Raw genomic sequence first — 25497 nt, forward strand, 5'->3', positions numbered from 1 at the left:
GGTAACCAGCATAAATATACCCTCCAGGCACATTTTTTTCCTCTTGTCCCTCTCCAGACACTTAATATCATTCTCCGCAACTTCCGTCATCTCCAATGGGACCCCACCACCAGGGATACCTTTCCCTCCCCTCCCTACAGGGATTGCTCTCTCCCTGACTCCCTTGTCTGCTCGTCCCTCCCCACCTATGCCCCTCCAGCAACTTATTTTATACTGGTTATCTCCCCTCTTTTTTTCGGTCCAGACTGTCCATTTCACAGATGCTGCCAGATCCACTGAGTTCCTCCAGCTTTTTGTGTGTTGCTCCACATTTCCAGCATCTGCAGTCTCCTGGGTCTCCAGCCTATCCAATCTCTCCTTATAACTCAAGCCCTCCAGTCCAGCCAAAATCCTTATGAATCTTTTCTGTATCATCCCTAGATTAATTCCTACAGTATGGCAACGAGAATGGCAAATAAATCTGGAATAAAAACCAAGGGAAAGTAAGCACAACCATGAAACAACTGGATGTCATATGGTTTATTAATGGACTTTAGAAAGGAAATTTGCTTTAGAACATAGAACAGTACAGCACAGTACAGGCCCTTTGGCCCACGATGTTGTGCCGACCTATATAAACTTACTCCACGATCAATCTAACCCTTCCCTCCTACACAGCCCATAACCCTCCATTTTTCTTACATCCATGTGCCTATCTAAGAGCCTTAAATGTCCCTATTGTATCAGCCTCCACCCCCACCCCCAGCAGTGCGTTCCAGGCACCCACCACTCTCTGTGTAAAAAACCTACCTCTGACATCTCCCTTAAATTTTCCTCCACACACTTTAAACTGATGTCCTCTGGTATTGGCCATTGCCACCCTGGGAAAAAGGTGCTGGCTGTCCACTCTATCTATGCCTCTTAATAATCTTATACACCTCTATCAAGTCACCTCTCATCCTCCTACACTCCAAAGAGAAAAGCCCTAGCTTGCTCAAACTTTCCTCATAAGATATGTTCTCTAATCCAGGCAGCATCCTGGTAAACCTCCTCTGCACCCTCTCTAAAGCTTCCACATCCTTCCTATAATGATGCGACCAGAACTGAACACAATGGAGTGCGGTCTAACCAGAGTTTTATAGAGCTCCAACATCACCTCGTGGCTCTTGAACTCAAACCCCCAACTAATGAAGGCCAGAACACACTTAACCATCCTATCAACTTGCACGGCAACTTTGAGGGATCTATGAACTTGGACCTCAAGATCCCTCTGTTCCTGCACACTGCTAAGAATCCTGCCATTAACATTGTACTCCGCCTTCGTTTGATCTTCCAAGGCATATCACTTCACACTTTTCCAGATTGAGATCCATCTGCCACTTCACTGCCCAGCTCTGCATCCTGTCTATACCCCGTTGTAACCTACAACAACCTTCTACACTATCCACAACGCCTCCAACTTTGCTGTGTTCTAGCCTGTGTCTGACTTCAGGCTCACACCTCAGTCTCTGAATTGACCAGGAAGGATATTTTCAGATGGATAATAAACATTCAACTCGCCAGCAATGCCCAGATCCCACAAATGGATTAGAGTCAGAGAGTCATACAGCACAGATTAAAAAAGTAATCACATCACTACTTCATGGAAGTGTTCTTCACACAGTGTCACATTGCCTACAACGCAACAGTAGCTGCACTTCAAATATGAATTAATTGGTTGCAAAATACACTAAGTTGTGAATGGTGCAAGGTCTTTCATTGTTGGAAGCTGCTACTAATTAATGCTCTGTGCCATCAGACAGAGATACCACAGTTGAAAGAGTAGAAGTGGGAGTAAAGTTCTGATGAAGATCCCAGACCTGAAACTTTAACTGTTCCTCTCTCCAGATGCTACCTGACATGCTGAGTGTTTCTAACATTTTCTGTTTTTATTAAAGAGTAGAAACTTCAGGAAGTACCTGAGGACAGCATCTCTTCTTCCTCTTCCTCCAATACAACACTCAGCATGCAGTCCAGTTCCCACTTATGCACCTTAGTCATCCAGAGGGCTGGGACCAGGATACTGTACCTGGAGCTGAGAGAAACAAAACAAAACCGGGAGTGAACAAAACTATTGAACGAGACCGAACAAGGTTAAAAAAACACTGGAGATGCTGGAAATCTGAAATAATAACAGAAAATGCTGGAAACACCCAGCAGATCAGGTAGCATCTGTGGAGAGAGAAACAGGGTTAACGTTACAGGTCCGAACAGTTCTGACTAAAGTTCTCCAAACTGAAATGTCAACCACATTTCTCTCTTCACAGATGCTGCCTGACCTGCTGTGTAATTTCAAGAAATTTCCTTTTTTTAATTAATAAAATTATTTTATTTGCTTGCATTATTTTCAATTTTCTTTATTTTTCTCTGGGGCAATCTAGAACATAGGCCCACTATAAATAAAATTAGGGACAAGCCCTTCAAGTTGAAATCAGGAATCAATTTTTCCTGTATAAAAACCATGGAAATCTGGAACACTTTCACAAAACACTGTGAGATACACTGTGAGGGGAGACCTGATACGAGTAGATACAATTATCAAAGGCATAGATAGGGTAGAGAGAGAGTCTTTCTCGCAGGGTGGAAATGGGATGTTATGGCAAGGTTGTACAAGTCATTGGTGAAGCCAAATTTGGAAGTATTGTGTGCAGTTCTGGTCACCTAACTATAGGAAGGATATCAGTAAGATTGAAGAGTGCAGAGGAGATTACTAGAATGTTGCCGGGTCTTCAGGAGTTGAGTTACAGGGAAAGATTGAACAGGTTAGGACTTTATTCCTTGGATCGTGGAAGAATGAGGGGAGACTTGATAGAGGTTTACAAAATTATGAGGGGTATAGGCAGAGTAAATGCGAGTAGGCGCTTTCCACGTAGATTAGGAGAGATAAGTACGAGAGGACATGGCTTTAGGGTGAAAGGGGAAAGGTTTAGGGGGAACTTCTTCACTCAGAGAGTGGTGGGAGTGTGGAACAGGCTGCCATCTGATGTGGTAAATGCGGGCTCACTCTTAAGTTTTAAGAATAAGTTGGATAGATACATGGATGGGAGAGGTCTGGAGGGTTAGGGACTGGGTGCAGCTCAATGGGATGAGCAGAATAAAGTTTCAGCACAGACTGGAAGGGCTGAATGGCCTGTTTTCTGTGCTGTAGTGTTCTATGGAAATGTCAAATACTAGAGGGCGTAGCGTTAAGGTGAGAGGGGGCAGCTTTAAAGGAGATTTATGAGGCAAGTGTTTTTGCAGAGGGAGTGATGGGTGCCTGGAACACGCTGCCAGAGGAAGCAGATATGATAGCAATGTTTAAGGGGTCTTTAGACAGGCAGGGAATGGAGGGTTATAGACCATGTGGCAAATAGGATTAGTTAATATTGGCATCGTGTTCGGCACAGACTTGCTGGGCCGAAGGGTCTGTTCCTGTGCTGTACTTTCCTATTTCTATAGAGAGGGTAGATAATAAGGATTTTTTTCTAATGATGGGGAGTCTAGAACTAGAGGGCACAGGTTTAAGGTGAGAGGGGAAAGATTTAAAGGAGATCTGAGGGGCAAGTTTTTCCACACAGAGGGCGGTGCTTATCTGGAACGAGCTGCCGAGGAGGTGGAAGAGGCAGCTGCAATTACTTTAAAAGGAATTTGGACAGGCAAGGTGTTTAGGGATATGAGCTTAATGCAGGAAAATGGGATTAGCATAGACAGGCACCATGGTCGGCATGGACAAGAGCTGAAAGGGCCCATTTCTTGGCTGTCCAATTCCATGACTCTAAGGTCAAATTGCATTTAATAATACACCTGTGAAACACCTCAAAACACGCTGTAAGCTGCTGTAATAATGGTATTGCTGACAGGCATTCATGTGACAGGGAATTTGCAGGGGGCATAACCTGTTTATAATTTATACCGATTCCACTGAGGCAAATATGAATGGCACAGTGTGGCACCCATCAAGTAAGGAACTCCCAGCATTATTGTGATTCACACTAACTGGTTTCTCTTTACTCAACGGACAATAATTGCAACAAGGGCCACTTTAAACTGGAACACCAGGAGAGACAAGAGGTGAAGTCATGTAAATTGTTCCTTCTATAGAACAATGCAAGAGATGCTTTTTATTCAGATATGTGCAAGTCTCAAGTGACATGCTGATTGCTATCGACTTGGAAACATCTACTCCCCGTCTCCAGTTCTGATGCTGTCAAAATCCTGCTCCACTGAAAAGCTTTGTGCTTGTACGGAACACGTAACAAATCTCCTCCTGGGGATCATCCCCACAAAACGGCACAAAGTCCACTTTGTTTTGTTTGATGAAAGGTATTTTTATATATAAACCTTGAGAAAGGTCACATCAGTAGCAGGAGTTCAGCTCTCCCACAACAACTTGTAAGATTAAAGGAGGTCAAGGCACAGATATTCAGCAGGCTTGAGGAGAAGGGTTCTGTGGGTGGAATAGGTGCCAGCCACACTAGTCAACAGAAAGTGTAGAAATCCAAAAGATTCCTAAGCTCCCAGTGCCAATATATAGACAGTCTTAGCAGAGATCCCGCTACACTGATCTGTTCCTAACTCAGCTCTTTTCAATGAGTTATAGTCAAACAGCACAGAAACAGGACCTTCGGCCCATCATGTCTATGCCAGCTATTCTATACTAGTCCCATTTACCTGCAAGTGTCCAGCTGAGGTCCCATCTGCCCTATGAGCTTAGACATAAATAACAACCATAACCATTTCAGAGAGCGTAAAGAATACTGTTATGGACCTGGAGCCAAATGCAGTCCAGGCAAGGCAGGAGTGGTGGGTTTCCTTCCCCCAAGGACATTAGCGAAATTGAAGAAGAAGAGACTGTAGATGCTGGGAATCTGGACCAACACACAGAGGAGCTGGAGGAACTCAGCGGGTCAGGCAGCGTCTATGGAGGGAAATGAACAGTCGCGGTTTTGGGCAAATTTATACTGGAGAAATATCCGGTATAAGAAGGTGGGGGGTGGGGGTGGGAAGAGGTGGCGCAAGAGCAGGCGGGTGATAGGTGGATCCAGGTGAGGGGGGTGATAGGCAGATGAGGGGGGGGGGGGAGAGTGGGAATGATGTAAGAAGCTGGGAAGTGATAGGTGGAAGCGGCAAAGGGCTGAAATTGAAGAGTTTTAACAACAATCCAGTAGTTTTGTAGACAACCAGATCACTCACCAGTCCTCAATGAATTAAGTTAAATTCTCCAAGTGCTGTGGTGGGATTTGAACTCCTGTCTCTAGAACACTGGGCTTGGCCTCTGGATTACATGTCCAAATTATATATATTATATTACGCAGCTGTGTTTCCAACATTGTGAGAGTGACTTGAAAGATAGTTCTGTTGGTTTGTGAAAGAAGTGCTTTCTAATGTGTTTGCTCTTCCTCTGCTCCACAACAGCTCACAAGTGCATTAAATTTCAGGATGTGGGCACCTCTGGCAACACAATGGTCCTTCTGGTGAAGGTGTTTCCAGTGTGCTGATGGAGAGGGACTTCTATTCTTTAGCCTCAGTTACAAAAACTGGTGATATATTTCTAAGTCAGGATGGCGTGTGATGTGGAGAGCAACTTAGAGGAGGTGGCATTCTGCTAAATATCCAGCAGCAGGTATGTAGAAATAAAATTGCAGGATTCAGCTTATTTCAAGAGCTGTGGGAAGAGTTAAAACATGTATTGCTGCAGTTCAACTTAACCAAAGCCCCCACCTCCCGAAATAATTGCCCTGTCTTTGGACAATTCAACCTTTAACCCTCTGGAGTCCCAGCTTCTTTTTCATCAGTAAACATAATCACTCCAACATCAACATGGTCATAAACATAGAAACTAGGAGAAAAGGGAGGCCATTCAGCCCTTCGAACCTGCTCTGGTACTCAATATGATCATGGCTGATCATCCAAGTTCAGTTCCCTGTTGCAGCTTTCTTCCTGTATCCCTCAATCTCTCTAGCCCCAAGAACAAAATCTAACTCTTTCTTGAATATATTTAATGATATGTCTTCAACTGCTTTCCGCAGAAGAAAATTCCACAGCACCACTCTGGGGGAAGAAAGTTCTCCTCATCTCATTCTTAAACGTCTTACTCCATATCCTTAGACTTTTACCCCTAGTCCTGGATTCCCCGGCCACTGGGAACATTCTTCCCACATCTAATCTGTCCAGTCCTGTTAGAATTTGTAGGCTTCTATGAGATCCCCTCACATTCTTCTAAACACTAGTGAATTAAATCTAATTGACCTCATCCCTCTTCATACATCAGTCCTGCCAGCTCAGGTATCAGTCCGGTGATCTTTCTGAAATCCTGCTGTAGCAAAGACATCCTTCCTCAGATAAGGAGATGAAATCTGCACAATATTCTCAAGGTAGGGTCTCACCAAGGCCCCGTACAGTTGTGGCAGGACATCCCTGCTCCTGTACTCGAACCCTCTCTCCATAGAGGTCAGCATATCATTAGCCTTCTTAATCGCCTGCTGTAGCTGCGTGCTTACCTTCGGTAACTAGTGCACAAGGACACCCAGTTCTCATTGCACCTCCCCCTTCCCCAATAATCTGCCTTTCCATTGCTGCCACCAAAGTGGTACTTCCACCTTTATTTGCCCTTTCCCCCAACCTGCCCAGATCAATTCCTCATCCTCCTCAATGTTCACCCTCCCACCCAGATATGTGTCATCTGCAAACCTGGAGATATTACAATTAATTCCCTCATCCAAGTTGGCAGCCAGTCTAGAGCCTCAGCTCTGGAATTCTCTTTCTAAAGCACTCTACCACTCACTCTTCCTGTAAGATGGTCCTAAAAACGTAACTCTTTGACCTAGCGCTAATATTTCTTAGTGCATCTTGTCATTTTTGCATAATCATATTCTTACGAAATACTTTGCGATATATTATTACATTAAAGCATATAAATACAAGTTGTTGCCACAATAGAACAATGGACTGTGAACAGGCTTGAAGCAGCAAGAACATTGTAAATCTGTGTGGTGCAGTGGTACAGCTTGTAGAGCAGCTGCCTCACAGCTTCACTAACCCAGGTTCATCCTGACCTCTGATTCTGTCTGTGCAGAGTTTGCATGTTCTCTCTCTGACTGCATGGGTTTCCTTTGGGTGCTCTGGTTTCCTCCAACATTTTGAGAAGGTGCGGGTTGATAGGTTAATTGGCCTCTGCTAATTGCCCCTCGAGTGTGGGCAAGTGGTAGAACCTTGGTTGGGGGAAGTTGATGGGAATGTGGGGAGAAGAAAATCGGATTAAAATAGGAATAGTGTAAATGGGTGGTTGATGGTTGGCGCCAACTCAGTGGGATGAAGGGTCCCTGTCCATGCTGAATGGCTCTATGAAATGCCAGCAGCTACAAGGGTTTAGAAGCAGCTAGTCCTCTATGTCTGGATTTGTACACTATACATAAACAGTGAAACACTGCTCAGACTTTCATTATTCTTATTGACAATGTGTTTATATTTGTCCTCTGATGTGAGTTACAGGAAGAAAGTGACATTGTCCATCCCTTGCTGTCCTGAGATAAAACATGGCTGCATAATGTAGTATATATAATTTGGACATGTAATCCAGACGGGCCCAGTGTTCTAGAGACAGGAGTTCAAATCCCACCTCAGCACCTGGGAATTTAACTTAATTAATTGAGCCTTCTTTTACAACCAAGCAGAAACAGAACATGAGCTTCCTCATGGCATCAGTAGTGTATCCTTCTATTCATTCCTCCCTCGCCTTCAATACTATAATTCCAAGCAAATCCATCACCAAACTCCGAGACCTGGGACTCAGCACCCCCACTTTGCAACTGGATCCTTGACTTCTGGACCAACAGACCGCAATCAGGAAGGATAGGCAGCAGCACCTCCGCCACAACTATCCTCAACACTGGTACCCCACAAGGCTGCGTCCTCAGCCCTGTACTCTACTCCCTATACACTCATGACTGCGTGGCCAGATTCTGCTCTAACTCCATCTACAAGTTTGCAGATGGTACCACCGTTGTAGGCCTTATCTCAAATAATGATGAGTCAGAGTACAGGAAGGAGACAGAGAGCATTGTCATGACAACAATCTTTCCCTCAATGTCAGCAAACAAAAGAGCTGGTCATTGACTTCAGGAAGGGGGGCAGTGCACATGCACCTGTCTACATCAATGGTGCTGAGGTCGAGAAGGTTGAGAGCTTCAAGTTCCTAGGAGTGAACATCACCAATAGCCTGTCCTGGTCCAACCACGTAGATGCCACAGGCAAGAAAGTTCACCAGTGCCTCTACTTCCTCAGGAAGCTGAAGAAGTTTGGCATATGCCCTTTGATCCTCACCAATTTTTATCGATGCACCATAGAAAGCATCCTATCCAGATGCATCATGGCTTGGTATGGCAACTGCTCTGCCCAGGACAGCAAGAAACTGCAGAGAGTTGTGGACACAGCTCAGCACATCACAGAAACCAGCCTCCTGCCCATGGACTCTTTGTCTATACTTCTCACTGCCTCAGTAAAGCAGCCAACATAATCAAAGACCCCACTCACCCCGGACATTCTCTCTTCTCCCCCCTCCCATCGGGCAGAAGATACAAAAGCCTGAAAACACGTACCACCAGGATCAAGGACAGCTTCTATCCTGCTGTTATAAGACTATTGAATGGTTCCCTAGTATGATAAGGTGGATTCTTGACCTCACAATCTACCTCGTTTGACTTTGCACCTTATTGTCTACCTGCACTGCACTTTCTCTGTAGCTGTGACACTTTACTCTGCATTGTGTATTGTTTTACCTTGTACTACCTCGATGCACTGTGTAATGAATTGATCCGTATGGACGGTATGCAAGACAAGATTTTCACTGTACCTCGGTACCAGTGACAATAATAAACCAATTCCAATCCTTTAGGATTTATTCCAATAATTCCCATATAAGATTATGAGAGGCATAGATAGGGTAGACAGCCAGTATCTTTTCCCAGGGTTTAAGGTCTAATACCAGAAGGCATGCATTTAAGGTAAGAGGAGGTAAATTCAAAGTAGATGTGCGGGGCAAGTTTTTTTTTCCCACATGGAAAGTGGTGGGTGCCTGGAATTCACTGCCGGGGTGGTGGTGGAGGCAGATACGATAGAGAAATTTAACAGGCTCTTAGATAGACTCATGAACGTGCAGAGAATAGAGGGATATGGACATTGTGTAGGCAGAAGGGATTAGTGTAGCTAGGCATTTAATTTACTAGTTTAATTAGTTTGGTACAACATTGTGGGCCAAAGGGCCTGTGCTGTATTGTGTTCTATGTAATTTGTTCACCACCAAAATTAAAATAATTGGTTTGTAATTATTCAGCTCCTCCATTTTTAAATAACAATGAAAAGTTAGAAGTGCTTCAATCTGCTGCTGTACCAAAGGAGGACTGAAAAATGCAGCCAGAGCCTCCACAAATCCCTCCCTTGGTTCTTTTAAAAGCCTGGGATATATAATTCACCCATACCTTCATCATTCCCTTTTTTGTGAGGACAACCACAAAGTATTCACTATGAACACTTGATAGAGTGCAGAGAAAATTTACACGGATGTTGCCGGGACTTGAGGACCTGAGTTATAGGGAAAGGTTGAAAAGGTTAGGACTTTATTTCCTGGAGCGCAGGAGAATGAGGGGAGATCTTATAGAGGTGTACAAAATTCTGAGGGGTATAGATAGGCTGAATGAATGCAGGCTTTTTCCCCTCAGGTTGGGTGAGACTAGAACTAGAGGTCATAGGTTTAGAGTGAAAGGTGAAATATTTAAGGGGAATCTGAGGGGGAAACTTCTTCACTCAGAGGGTGGTGTGAGTGTGGAACGAGCTGCCAGCGCAATTGGTAGATGCGGGTTGTATCTTCAATTGTAACATTGAAGAAAAGTTTGGATAGGTACATGGATGGGAGGGGTTTGGAGGGATATGGTCTGGGTGCAGGTAGATGGGACTAGGCAGAAGATCAGGTTGGCATAGACTAGATGGGCTGAAGGGCCTGTTTCTGTGATGTAGTACTCTATGTCTCTATCCTTATCTACATCCTCCATCTCAACACATAAGATCTAAGGGTAGATAGAGTCTTTTCCCTGGCGTGGAAATGTCAAATATTAGAGGGCTTAGATTTAAGGTGAGAGAGGGAAAGTTTAAAGGAGATTTATCAGGCAAGTTTGTTAACCCAGAGAGTGGTAGGTGCCTGGAACGTGCTGCCAGGGGAGGTGTGGAAGCAGATCACTTTAGCAATGTTTAAGAGGCATTTAGACAGACACATGAACGGGCAAGGATTGGAGGGATATGGACCACGTACAGGTAGATGGGATTAGTTAGATTGGCATCATAGTCAGCACAAATATTGTGTACCCAAGGGCCTGTTCATGTGCTGTACTATTCTACGTTGTGTTACTTTAGTAAAAACAGAAAATGATGTAAACACTCAGTAGGTCAGACAATGTCTGTGAAAACAAAAACAGTTAACATTTCAGGTCCTTTGTCTGGAACCTCAAATGTCAATTATGCTTCTCTTTACACAGATGCTACTGGACCTGCTGAGTGTTTCCAACATTTTGTTGTTATCCTGAGAAGAATTCCCTCATAAAGATTCTACACCTCTCTTTCCTCCTTAAAACATAATTCTTTGACCAAATATTTGATCATCTGCTTTAATATTTCATTGTGTCAAACTTTATTTGCCAACAATTCTGAGAAGTCCCTTGAGACATTTACCAAGTTAAAGATAGTAGTTCTATAGAGGGTGTTACACCAATAACAAGGTTTCCCAAAGAGACTGCTTGTTTTTGGGATTATTCCATGTGTTAGGATGTCTTTCTTCCATATTGCAGACGACAACCAAGATTGGTGGAATTGTGAATAGTGTAGAAGACTGGTGACGGATACAGCGTGATATAGATCAGTTGCAGATGTGGGCAGAGAAATGGCAGATGGAGTTTAACCCGGATAAATGTGAGGTGTTGCACCTTGGTAGGACTAATGTCAAGAGGCAGTACACTCTTCAGGGCAAGACCCTTAACAGTGTTGAAGAGCAGAGAGACCTTGGTGTGCAAATCCATGGCTCATTGAAAGTGGCTACACAGGTAGACAGGGTGGTTAAGAAGGCTTATGGAACGCTTGCTTTCATTAATCGAGGTATTGAGTACAGGAGTCAAGAAGTTATGATGCATCTCTATAGAAGTCTGGTTAGGCCGCATTTAGAGTATTGTGTGCAATTCTGGTCACCTCACTACAGGAAGGATGTCGAGGCTTTGGGGGGGGGGGGGGGGGGTACAGAGGAGGTTTACTGGGATGCTGCCTGGATTAGAGGGCATGTGCTATCAGGAGAGGTTGGACAAACTTGGGCTCTTTTCTCTGGAGCGGCGGAGGCTGAGGGGTGATCTGTTGGAAGTGTATAAAATTATGAAGGGCATAGATAGGATTGACGAGCAATATCTTTTTCCCATTATTGAGTGATCCAATACCAGAGGGCATGCATTTAAAGTGAGAGGGGGTAGGTTCAAAGCAGATGTGAGGGGTACTTTTTTTTTACTGAGAGAGTGGTGGATGCCTGGAATGTATTGCCTGATAGGGTGGTGGAGGCAAATTCATTGGGGGCTTTTAAGAGGGGCTTGGATGGGCACATGAATGAGAGGAAAATAGAGGTATATGGGCATTCTATAGGTAGGAGGGATTAGCTATGTTAGCACAACATTGTGGGCTGAAGGGCCCATTCTGTGCTGCACTGTTCTATGTTCTATAAGGTTTTATAAGCAAGGTTGGGTCCTTTGCTATAACACATTGCCACTCAGAACACATATTTAACTTTTTAGGACCGTAGGAGACTTGCAAGGCGATCTTTATGGAGTATAAAATCATGAGGGGCATAGATAGGGTGAGTGCACTCAGTCTTTTTTCCAGAGTTGGGGAATCAAGAACTAAAGGGCATAGGTTTAAGGTGAGAGGGGAGAGATTTAATAGGAACCTGAGAGGCAACTTATTTACACAGAGACAGGTACAATAACAACTTTTAAAAGGCAATTGGACAGGCACAAGAATGGAAAGGCTTAGAAGGTTATGGGCCAAACGTGGGCAAATGGGCAGCTTGGTCAGCATGGAGGAATTATAGAGCATAGAGTCATAGAGCAATACAGCAAGGACACAGGCCCTTCAGCCCAACCAGTCCATGCTGACCACAGTGCCTACCCAGCTAGTGCCAATTTCCTGCATTTGGCCCATATCCCTCCAAGCCCCGCCCCTCCATGTACCTATCCAAGTGCTTCAGAAATGGTACGATTGTACCTGCCTAAACCACTTCTTCTAGCAGCTCATTCCATAAACTCGCCACTCTCTGTGTGAAAAAGTTAGGGCCATTTTAAATCTTTCCCCTCTACCCTAGTTTTGGACTCCCCTACCCTGGGGAAAAGACTGTTACCTTCCACCTTATCTATGCCTCTCATAATTTTAAACATTTCTTTAAGATTGTCCCTCATTCTCCTACGTTCCAAGAAATAAAGACCTAACCTGGCCAACCTCTCCCTATAATTCAGGCCCTTCAGTCCTGGTAACATCCTCATAAATCTTTTCTGCGTTCTTTCCTGTTCAACCCCGCCTTTCCTATAACAGTTGGGCCGAAGGGTCTGTTTCCGTGCAGTATGACTCTATGACTATGACTGAACTAATTTGTTTCATAAGCATTAAAGTGGAATAGTCCATGCTGCGAATTGAACCTGTTATCTCATGCGGTAATGTCTGACTACAACTTGAAGCCATTCTAAAGGTTGATCAGTACTCACTATCACTGGTCATTTACTTCATTGCTGTTTGTTGATCATCCTGTCTGCATTTGGGTGGTCACATTTCTCTGCCTCGCAACAAAAATGTGGAAATTGCTGATTTACATGGATCAACATTTCAGTAATATGGCGATCTTAAAATTGTCATAATCTACCCCCTTCCTATTGCAAAAACAAAATCATTGCCTGTGAAGTGATTTGTGACAAAGTGAGGTCAAGAAAGGTCCTCTATAAATGCAAGTTAGTAGAACTAGTATATCTAAGTGACATATTTAATATTCTGATTACCTCTTCACTTGCTGGCTGGCTGTTTATTACTCCATTGAAGGAATTCCAGTGGAGTTACAACTTAATTCACCAAGCATAACATGGTTCACCTGAAGTTATCTTTCATTCCCACACTTGTTCAGTCCTCTGCATTTCCTGAGGAACTGGGAAAATAAATGCTATTTGCAAAAAAACTACCCTCATCTGCGAGGTGTTTTGGTAGCCGTTGGGGATAGTCTTACAAACCCGAGAGGAAATAACACCTTCCTGTCACAAAAAAATAAAACACAGGTAGCTACAATTTGCTGCACCATCAAAGGATCTCATCACGTTCCCTTCTCTCTTATGTCGCATTCTAAGGGACCAACAGCCTTTTTCCGGTTCAACTACTTAACTTCCAGTGTGCTCTGGGGTTGCTGGGGTGACGTTGGAGAAGGGGGTGGGTGGGGGTTATTTGTGGGGCATGTGCTCAAACTATTGAGCTGTTATGACAATTGTTAAATAGACACCTGGCAGCAATGGGGGCTACCTCTGCCTCTTCAACTCTCCCCCATGGTAACCATTGAGAGGCCGATCTAATTACAGTGTTTAAGATGATTAAAGGGTTAGCTAAGTCACAGCTAGACAAGACTCTGGTTAAAAAAAACCCACCTGGTGTAACTGTGTTCATTTCTGAATACATTACAAGTCAAGGGTTAAATTGCAAGGAGTGGTGACATGGTTTAGGCTATCCTTCTGTTAAATATAGATTAAGTGGTGACCTAATAGAGGTAGTTAAGATGATTAAAAGAAGTAGAAAAGAAGATTGAGTGAAACTATTTCCTTTGCTGGAGAATTCAGGACAAGCAGACTGACCTTTTAAACTAGATATAGTTGTCCATAGAAAGAATAATGGGAATCTCTCCTCCCCACTTCCCTAACCAGGGTTCAGACTGAGTTTATCAGTTTTGCTGCGCATAGGCATCAAAGGTTATGGAACCAAGACAGGTTACTTTTGCTATTCCTGAAACATCTCTGCTCACCTAATTCTGGCCACCGTTAGTGGCTAGTTATCTGCTGTCTGGACCCAAAGCTCTGGAATTCTCTTTCTAACCCTGACCCCCTCCACACCCCCAGTTCTCAACATCCCTCTTAGATGAAGGTGGCTTTTGGCATGCTGGCCTTCATAAGTTAGGGCACTGAGTATAAAAGTTGGGAGGTCATGGTGCAGTTGTACAGGACACTGGTGAGGCTGCACTTGGAATATTATGTTCAGTTTTGGTTGCCCTGCTATAGGAAAGATGTTATTAAACTGGAAAGAGTACAGAAAAGATTTACAAGGATGTTGCCAGAACTTGAGGGACTGTGTTATATGGAGAGGTTGGAAAGGCTAGGACTTCATTCCTTAGAGCATAGGAGACTGAGAGGTGCATAAAATCATGAGGGGCATAGATAGGGTGAATGCACTCAGTCTTTTTCCCAGGGCTGGGGAATCAAGGGCATAGGTTTAAGGTGAGAGAGGAAAGATTTACTAGGAACTTGAGGGGCAACTTTTTTTTTAAACACAAAGGGTGGTATGTATGTGGAATGAGCTGCCAGAGGAATTGGTTGAGGCAGGTAGAATAACAACTTTTAAAATACAGTTGGACAGGTACATGGATTGAAAAGCTTTAGGTTATGGGCCAAACACTGGCAAATGGGACTAGCTTGGATGGGGCATCTTGGTCAGCATCGACCAGTTGGGCCGAAGGGCCTGTTTCCACACTGCATAACTCTATGATTTTAGGTTCCAAAGCCTACTTTTGTCCAAATATTGTCTTACGTGCACCTGTGAAACAGTATGAGGCGTTTATACAGTAAAGGTGTTGTATAAATGCAAGTTGTGAAACAGCATATGGGTAGATGAGATAAAATTCTGAGCCATTTAAGGTATAGATGCATGCTACAAATCAGTTCTGGGGTTTACCAATGCCTGTTCGCTATTATTGTCAATTTTCTTCAGTTTGATTAAACATCATGTTTTGCATTGTGGTAGACTTGTAACATTCTCAGCAGTTTTCTTCAAAGCTATATGTGCCGATCAGTTCAGCAACACTTCACCGACTTCTCTTTCCCTATTCCCTTGAGTCATAGAGTTGTAAAACACAGATACAGGCCCTTTGGCCCACCACATCCATGCTGTCCATTACACCCATCTATACCAATCCCACCTGCCCACATTAATTCCATATCCCTGTATGCCCTGCTCACTTCAAGTACCCGTCCACATGCCTCGTAAATGCATTTAGAGACCTCCAACACCTTCTACTTTGTAATGTTGATAATGCTTCCCCTGAACTCACTAGCTTCCGTGTCCTTATCCACGGTAAGTACAGACGAGAAGTATTCATTTAAGACCTTGTCCATTTTCCAAGGATCCACACATGGTTTACCGCACTGAAGGGGACGTATTCTCTAACTACCTTTTTGCACTTAATGTACATATAGAATCTTTTAGGATTCTTCTTTACCTGATCTGCCAGGGATATCTCATGGTCCCTTTTTTCCATCCTAATTTCCTTCTTAAGTGTACTCCATAAATCCCTTATACTCCTCAAGGGACTCATTTGATCCCGACTGCTTATACCTGACATACGCCTCCATCTATATCCTGACCAGACCCTCACTCAATATCTCTCGTTACCAAGGTTTCCAGTGTTGCCCCTTCACTGTAACAGCTTGCCCTGAACTTCTCCTATCTCACTTCTAAAAGCCTCCCACTGGAAAAATATCCTTTTACTTTCAAACAGCCTCTCCCAATCAATTTTTGTGAATTCCTGTCTAATGCCATCAAAGTTAGCCACCCTCAATTTAGGACTTTAACCTGAGAATCAGTCCAATCTATCTTGAAACTAAGAGAGTTTTGGTCATTGGTCTCAAGGTGCTCTCCCAATGACACATCAAGCCTCATTTCTTAGGTCAAGTGTGGCCCCTTCCCTATCTAATGAGCCACCTTCTTCAACCACTGCAGCCCTTCTTGTGAAGGTGTTTCCACAGTGGCGTTAGGTAGCATGTTCCAGGACTTTGACCCAGCAATGATGAAGGAACGACGATATATTTCCAAGTCAGGATGGTGTGCGACCTGGAGGGGAACCTGCAGGGGGTAATGTTCCCATTCACCTACTGCCTTGTTCTTCATGGTGGTCAAGGTTGTATGTTTGGGAGGTGCCATAAGCAAGTAACTGCAGTGAATTTTGCGGATGGTATATAATGTGCCAGTGGTAGAGGAAATGAATTGGGGGATTGGATGGTATTGAAATTGCTGAGAACTGTTGGAGCTACGTACATCAAGGCAAGTGGAGAGCACTCCATTGCACTCTTCACCTTCAACTTGGTGACAGTGGAAAGGTTTTGGGGTGTCATTTGGTGAGTCACTTGCCCTGGGATACCCAGCATCTGACCTACTCTTATAACCAAGATATTTACACGGTTAAGTTTCTGGTCAATGGTGAGCCCCAGGACATGACATTCAGTATCATTACAATAGCCAAGGGGAGGTGGTTAGGCACTCTCTCGTTGGAGATGATCATTGCCAGGCACTGTTATAGCATGAATGCAACCTGCCACTTATCAGCCAATGCCTGAATGTTGGTAAAGTCTTGCTACACGTAGGCACAGGCTACTTCATTTGCTGAGAATTTGCAAATGGACTTGAACATTGTGAGCTCATCAGCAAGCATCCCAACATCTAAGACCAGAAGACCTAGGAGCAGAATTAGGCCATTCGGCCCATTGAGTCTCTCCGCCATTTGATCATGGCCGATTTATTTTTCCCTCTCAACCCCATTCTCCTGCCTTCTCCCCGTAACCTTTGACACCCTTATTAATCAAGAACCTATCAACCTCTGTTTGAAACATACCCAATGACTTGGCCTCCACAGCCCTCTGTGACAACGAATTCCACAGATTCACCACCCTCTGGCTAAAGAAATTCCTTATCTCTGTTCTAAAGGGACGTCCTTTTATTCTGAGACTGTGTCCTCTGGTCCTAGACTCTCCCACTATCGGAAACATTCTCTCCATGTCCATTTTCTCCAGGTCTTTCAATATTCCACAGGTTTCAATGAGACCCCCATCAGAACACTCTACATAAAAGATGCATTTCACTGTGTGTTTCAATGTACATGTGACTAATAAAGATCTTATCATTGTTCTAAACTCCAGTCAGTATAGGTTCAAAGCCATCAAACCCTCCTAATACATTAACCCTTTCACCCCTGGGATTTTCTCATAAATCTCCTCTGGACTCTCTCCAATGCCAGCGCATCCTTCCTTAGATATGGGGCCCAAAACTGCTCACAATGCTCCAAATGTGGTCTGACCAACACCTTATAAAGCCTCAGCATTACATCCTTGCTTTTATATTCTAGTCCTCTTGAAATGAATGCTAACATTGCATTTGCCTTCCTTACTACCGACTCAACCTGCAAGTTATGGAAGCAAGTTATTGATGAAGCAGCTGAAGAAGGTTGGGCCTAGGAACCATCAGCTTCTTCATCCTGGTCATTGCATAGTCCATCGATGAGTCATTCACTGATCCTATCAATTAACGTCAGTCAATGAATCCTCAATGAACCCAAACATCAGATAAGGACCACCCCTCACCCACCCTCCATTCATGTGGGGAGCTTTGAGAATTAGTTCAAAGAGCCACTGCCTCTCAGTGCCAGAGACCCGGGTTCAACCCTGACCCCTGATGCTGATGTGGAGATTGCACGTTCTCCCTGTGACTGCATGGGTTGCCTCCCACATCCCAAAGACATGTGGGTTGGTAGGCTAATTGGCCGCTGTAAATTGCCCCTAGTGTGTAGGCGAGTGGTGGAATCTGGGGGAAGTTGATGGGAATGTGCAAAGATTGAAAAGGGGTTAGGGTGGGATTAGTGTAAATGGGTGTTGGATGGTCAGTGTAGGAGATGGTCATTGTGGAAGTTCACCAAATGACCTGATTCCCTGCTGTATCTCCTCTACGACTCTATCTATGACTGTAAAAATCCAAGTTGCTTCTGTCTTTTGCAGAGAGCTGGAGGAATGAGTGAAGAACATCAATGTTCTGCGAAGGAGAGGAGACAGCAATGAAGAAGAAAAAGAATAAAGGTGGCCTTGGCCAGGAAAGGGGGTGAGAATAGGGAGGCACCACCCAGCTCACAAATTCTTTCCTTTTGCAGCTTGCCATTGCAGGAAAGCAGTTTGCCCGGGCCAGTTGGATCTGTCAGTACTGCCTCAGGCACAAAACAAGAAGCCTCTTAATTACTTTGTATTTTAAGTTTCAAAGATCAAATTTGCAGTGTGGGCTGTAACTATCAATAATACGAATGGACAGTCCATCGGCATACTGAATCTTCAGCATTCTGTATACCCTGCTGTTATAGACTCATACAGCACTGTGTTGGCCATCAAGCACCCATTTACAATAATCCCACACAGATATCATCTTATTCTCCCACACTTAAGAACTACATTTAAGAAGAAAATTAGGGGGGCAAAAAAGGTACCGTGAGATATCCCTAGCAGATAAGATAATCCTAAAAGATTCTATAAATAAATTAAGACTAAAAGGGTAGTTAGGGAGAGAGTAGGATCAGTATGGAGATCCATGTGTGGAGACATGGGAAATGGGTGAGGTCTTAAATAAATACTTCTTGTCTGTATTCATTTACCATGGAGAAGGACATGGAAGCTAGTGAGTTCAGGGGAGGGAACAGTGTCACGAACCAGCAACAAAAGAAACACACTGAGCATGATTTAGTGTTAAAAACTATTTTATTAATCACTACTTATGATAATACGTAAAATAAAAGTAAAAATGTTAGTATGTTAGAATTCAAGAATGTTAAACCTCGAACGTTAACCCCAAAACTAAACTCGTCGTGTGTGTGTGTGACAAAGTCCAAAACTCCCAGTTCCGGAATGGTTCTTAAAGTTCAGTTCCGCAAGCCATAAGGTGAAACATGAGCAAGGGCTTCTTCAACAACCACCGTTGTCTGAAGATAAGATGTAGATGTAGAAAAACATAGAGAGAGTACATACGAAATCCAAATGTTCCTCGATGGAACCCAAACGACACTTCAGTGTTTACTCGGTAGTGACTTCCTCACCCCGAAAAGCATCCGAATCGTGGTCGTCCACACACAAATACCTGTTTCCTTCTACAGGTCAGCAACAAAGTGAACTCCACCGGATTACTTCCAACTTCCATACATGGATTTCAGTGGCAAACACAGTTATTGTTTCTCATCCAACGATAGAGAAAACAAGCAGGCTGGTGTCTCTCTCCCTTCTCTCTCTCTCCCTTCTCTCTCTCTCCTTCTTCTTCTTCTGACTTCTTCAACAACGTCATTATGTCCTTTATCTTCTATTGACGTAAGCACGCCCCACACACACATACACACACTCTCTATCTTAAAGGGACTTTCACTGAGTCCGTAACAACAGTGATATCCTGACATTACAAAGGAGGTGGTGTTGGAGGTTTTGAAACACATAAAGGTGGATAAATCCTCAAAGGCCAGACCAGGTGTATACTAGGATGTTATAGAAAGCAAAGAAAGAGATTGCTGGAACCCTGGCAGAGATCGTTGTATCGTCATCAGCCACAGGTGAGGTACTGGAAGACTGGAAGATGGCTTATTTAAGAAGGACAGCAAGAACAAACCAGGAACTATGGGCTGGTGAGCCTTATATCAGTGGTGGGAAAGTTATTGGAAGGGATTGTGAGAGACAGGATTTGTTTGCATTTGGAAAGGCAATGACTGATTAGGGATAGTCAGCATGGCTCTGTGCGTGGGAAATTGTGTCTCATGAAATTTAATTGAGTATTTTGAAAAGATAACAGAGGATTGATGAGGGCAGGGCGGGAGACATTTTCTACATAGACTTTAGCAAGGCTTTTGACAAGGTCCTGCATGGTAGGCTGGTCTGGAAGGCTCAAACGCATGGGATACATGGTAAGCTGGCCAATTGGATATAAACTTGGCTTGTTGGTAGGAGGCAGAGGGTGGTAGAGACAGAGTTATACAGCCTGCAAACAGGACCTTCGGCTCAACTAGCCAGTATGAAGAGGTGGCTATCTCTCCTCTATCTTTCGGTGCAGATGAAGGGTCTCGACTTGAAATATTGACTGTCCATTTCCCTCCACAGATGCTGGCTGACCCGCTGAGTTCCCTCAGAAGTTTGATTTTTGTCTCAGTTTCCAGCATCTGCAGTCTCTTGTGCCTCCCATTGTATAAATAATCAATTTTTGCACTCTTTGACACACTGCTCCTGAATAAATGATCAGCATTGGTTGCAGTCAGGGTGCTGGTTCTGTTACATGTTAAACTGTGGGTGGAAATTGCCATAAAACTCCTGTTTTGGAACCAGAATCACCACATTTAAACAACTCTGTTGCCAACAACCCAGTTCTCTCATCAACTGCAGTCTAACACTCTACTCATTAAGTGACCTATTTGGTTAAAGTTAGTCAAATGGTGTTTACTGGCCACACCAAGAAATCTTAACTATCTGTAAGATCTTTTATCTTCTGGTCAATTCTTTAGTGAATGACGGTTCAACACTTGAACTTTTGACTTATTTCAAACTGAGTCTCAGGTGGATTTAAGTATCCCATGGACACTGTTTTGAAAAAGAGCAGAAGAGTTCTTTCTCGTGTTCTAGCCAATGTTTACGCTTCAACCAACATCACTGAAGAAAGCACACATTATCTGCCTATTATCTCGCTGCAGTTTCCCAAAGCCTGCTGTGCACAAATTGGCAGCTGTACTTTCTACATTTCAATAGTGACTTTGCTTCAAAATGATCTCATCCCGAGGTCATATAAGATACCATAGGAATTCATGTTTCTTTGTTAATGACCAGCCTTAATGACCGCTATTACAGAACACTCAGACCATAGTTTAATGACAAATCTAGGCAGGGGTGATTTTGTGACAGAAAGATCACGTCTCAGATTTTGCAGAAGACCGGATCACACTCCCTTTCTCTGGCTGTCAGCAGCCCTAAGTTGATCAGTTTGAAAGCTCGAACCAAAGACATCTCATAAAACCTGTGTCTAACTCTGTGCCCCAAGGGATGTCGAAGAAACTAAGAAGAGGCAAAAGGAGGAGACTTTGAAAGAGTGGGGTCACAAAGTGAATCAGAGCCATTCTACAAGAACAGTCATTTAATTTTGCCTTTAAACAATCGATGGTGAAATTGCTTTGTGCAGGGTGCTTAATTCTTGGGCAATGAAGTCATTAGGTAATGCTCACCGGGGCAGAAAGGTGAAAGATGGGGCTAATCAGTGAAAGCATAGGGGCCTCCTTACATTGTAAGTTGCCTCAAGGCACATCCCAACATACAGGGGCATTGGCACTGTTCCCATAGCGATATCTCCACCGGCCTCCTCATTAAGTGAAACCAAGACTATATTAAGCTCCCTAATGCAAACATCCCTGAACCCTCCTGACAGCTAAGTGCAAACACTGGCCGCTGTTCAATTTAATCTTTCAAAAGGCTGTGGTGTGAGATTGATGGCAGAAGGTCTTCTGGTTGCAGATGAGAAGGATGATGACTGATTGGGAGACTTCTAAAGTTTGCTCGAACAGAGTTGCTCAATTCAAAGAGGGTCATTTGAGAGTTTGTTAGTTTTAACGCAAAAGCAAAATCCTTTTGGTTTTGAACTCACACCTTCTATGCACCTGGTAAATTTTGCCACTTTTCCAGTACACATGAACAGTACATGATGTGACCCTGACAGATATTAACTATTGGAATTATCGCAATGCTGTCAATCTGTTGCAAAACATTTTAACCTTTTCTGATTTCTTCTATGAACCAATAGCCTACACTATATTATAATCCTGGAAACTGAAAGCTCATTGCAAAACTCCTGAAAGCTCACCAGCACCTCAACTTCCTCAGGAGACTAAAGAAATTCGGTATGTCCTCTTTAACACTCACCAACTTTTATCGATGCACCATAGAAAGCATCCTATCTGGATACATCACAGTTTGGTATGGTAACTGCTTTGCCCAGGACCACAAGAAACTGCAGGGAGTTGTGGACACAGCCCAGCGTGTCACGGAAACCAGCCTGCCCTCCTTGGACTCTGTCTTTACCTCTCGCTGCCTTGGCGAAGCAGCCAGCATAATCAAAGACCCCCACCCATCCGGGTCATTCTTTCTTCTCTCCTCGTCCATCAGATAGAAGATACAGGAGCCTGAGGGCACATACCACCAGGCTTAAGGACAGCTTCTACCCCACTGTGATAAGGCTATTGAACGGTTCCCTTATACGATGAGATGGACTCTGACCTCATGATCTACCTTGTTGTGACCTTGCACCTTATTGCACTGCACTTTCTCTGTAGCTGTGACACTTTACTCTGTACTGTTATTGTTTTTACCTGTACTACCTCAATGCACTCTGTACTAACTCAATGTAACTGCACTGTGTAATGAATTGACCTGTATGAACGGTATGCAAGACAAGTTTTTCACTGTACCTCGGTACAAGTGACAATAATAAACCAATACCAATAATGTTCAGGGCAGGCAAGCAGAACAGAAAATGCAAAAGTCAAGCTGCACTTGGGGCCACTGGAGCAACAAACAAGATGCTGGAGGAACTCAGCGGGTCAGGCAGCATCTGTGGAGGGAAACGGACAGTCGACATTTCGACACTTCATCTGGACCACTGGAATTGGTTAAGATACAAATTCTGAGGTCTATCCAGTTTGCCATCTACATCTTGGCAGATGCATAATCCAACAAATTCTAATTCCAAGTAATCCATCCCCGTCAATTGGTCTACCACAGAAGCGGGGAGGAAACCCCCATTAAGGGAGCACTCTAGAAACCTGAGGTCCAAAATATTGTGATATCTCCTGAGAAACCTTTACTATTCCATACCAATCTTTCTTGTAATATCTAGGGACTCCATCCTTATTGCTCTTTATAACATAAAGATAGGCACCTAAGGATGAAGGGTTGCAGATTCACACATAGTAATAAAGTCACAACACAAGAACATGAACAAACGATCTGCTGGAGGAACTCAGTGGGTCGAGCAGCATGTGGGGGGAGAGGAATTGTTGACATTTTGGGTCGAAACCTTGCATCAGGACTCACACGAGGTCTCGATGCAAGGTGTCGAACCGAAACGTTGACAATTCCTCTCCAACCCACAGATGCCACCCGACCTGGTGAGTTCCTCCAGCAGATTGTTTTTTGCTCCAGATTCTAGCATCTGCAGTCTCTCGAGTCTCTATACAAGAACATAAGAATGGATAGACAGAAATTGAAACATCAGAGACCCTCTCAGATCTCAGTACAATCAGACCAGGCCAGAAAATGCTACCAGAATACTGGTGGGCCAATGATTCTCATCAGAATGTAGGTGCAGACAGTATGACTTCAGGCAATGGGCAGATGCACACTTAAACAGGGAAATCCAAAAGTTACTGCATGAGTTGTGGCCCATTAAATGTGCCACAGAAATATTACTCTGTTTCTCTCTTTGACAGATGCCATCTGATCAGCTGAAAGTTTCCAGCATTCATTGTTTGTATTACAGACAGCTCAGCCCCTCATTACACATTTGTGTAACCTTTTGTTTTAAGAAAAAGTAAGTGACAAGTCTTAATACCTGCCTGCATTGAAAATTAACCATTACAGCCCTGGAGTATCATAGAACTTTAGGGGAAGAAATGTAAAAATGACAACTTTTAAACAAAACCAAATGCCGGAAAGACTCAGTCAGTCACGCATCCTTGGAAAGAAATCAGTCAACATTTCAGGTCGAAGACCCTTCATCAGAACTGAGAAAGAGTGAAAGCAAGTCAGTCTAAGTAGAAGAAAAGGTGGGGAAGACAACGGGTGGAACAAGGACTGACTGTAATAAGCTGAAATGATGTGCCCATTGAATGTACAGTTAAGCTTTTTTGTCAGTGTAATTTGTTGATAATGTGAAATTTGGTAAATTGGTTTATTACTGTCACATATATCAAGGTACAATGAAAGACATTGTCTTGCATGCCATGCATACAGATCATTACAGTACAACAGCGCATCGAGGTAGTACAAGGGAAAACAATAACAGAGTGCAGAATAAAGTGTTACAGTTACAGAGAAAGTGCAGTGCAGGCAGACAATAAGGTGCAAGTTCATAAAGTAGATTGTGAGGTCAAGAGTCCATCTTATCGTACTAGGGGACCATTTAGTAGTCTTATAACAGTGGGATAGAAGCTGTCCTTGAGCCTGATGGTACGTGCTTTCAGACTTTTGCATCTTCTGCCCGATGGGGGGGGAGAAAATCTGGGTGATGTTGCCATGGTCTGGCTTTACATCTTTGACAAATTTTAAATGCATTTTCTTACTTATCCTCGCTACTTCTCTGTGAGACTAATTCACGTTCCTGATAACTTCTCGCACTGTTTCCCAATCCTTCAATAAAGTTAGAGGAGACACCCTGCTGCTTGCCCCACTTTCACTGGTCACAGAAACCCTGCTCCTCACCCCAGCCCCCACCTCTGCACCACTATCATCTCACACTTTCAGTAACTTAGCGAGCACCAATTTTCCCTGAGCTGCAGGGGCCAGTCCAACTAACAACAGAAAGCAATAGGCGCCCTGCTATACAAATTGTAGCCCATTATCTTCAACTCCACTTGGAACAAAAGGGAATCCAGTGCAATCCATTACCTCCTTATAAAATGTGTCAATTGTGCTTCACTCTTTTAACCTATTGTATCCACAGATCCCCCTTCAGATTTCAAATCACTCAAACCATTTTGCTTTACACTACACTGGTAAAAGTTGATGTTCTTTGACCTCGCTGCTGTTAATTGCAAGGAGAGGACTCAAGAAATAAATAAAAACATCACTTAGTGTATCACCGGCTCGCCTCCAGGGGTATTACACACAGTGAATGCCCAGTGCAACCATTAGGTGAGAGATGGGGCAAAGAAAATAGGAACATAAAAGGACCCACTCAGTGAACTGTCCAGTTGATTGATTCGAATGCTAGAGTGAAGTATAATTATTGTCACTTTAGAAACTAGAAATATGAATGAGCCACTCAGCAGCTGCCCCCATTTTGCCATTTAGTTAGTTAACTCCCAAAAGGACACAGTAGTGCCACTTAAGTTTTGAATCTTTTAATTTACTCTCTGGCTAATAGTCTCAATGGCATTTGTTGTTGTTGTTGGTGGGAATAGAAGAATTCCAGATTTTGCACTGCCCTTCGTCCCCAAATGTGAACATTTCAGCCTTAAGTTGCTCCTTTATTTTTTTGTAATACTCCCGACAAAACTTCCCAATGTAGAACTGGTTGGTGCACGAGAAGGTTCTCTGTAGAACAGGTTGGGCTACAGGTGGTGAGGAGGCAACACCTGGTAGGAGGCTGTAAGTGGGGCATGACATTTTACAGAGTTTGTGTTATAAATTGGGCATTGAAATT

General features: G+C 43.6%; 1 protein-coding gene across 1 annotated transcript in view; it reads right to left on the reverse strand.

The window, feature by feature from the left end:
- si:ch211-266k8.4 (USP6 N-terminal-like protein) overlaps window positions 1-25497 on the reverse strand; it is a 137256-nt gene that overhangs the window by 63596 nt on the left and 48163 nt on the right. The window contains exon 10 of the mRNA XM_052029000.1: window positions 1938-2053. Coding sequence (XP_051884960.1) covers window positions 1938-2053 — 116 coding nt within the window. The remainder of the gene's footprint in view (window positions 1-1937; window positions 2054-25497) is intronic.

Source organism: Pristis pectinata, chromosome 14, assembly GCF_009764475.1.
Source record: "Pristis pectinata isolate sPriPec2 chromosome 14, sPriPec2.1.pri, whole genome shotgun sequence".
NCBI classification, from domain to species: domain Eukaryota; kingdom Metazoa; phylum Chordata; class Chondrichthyes; order Rhinopristiformes; family Pristidae; genus Pristis; species Pristis pectinata.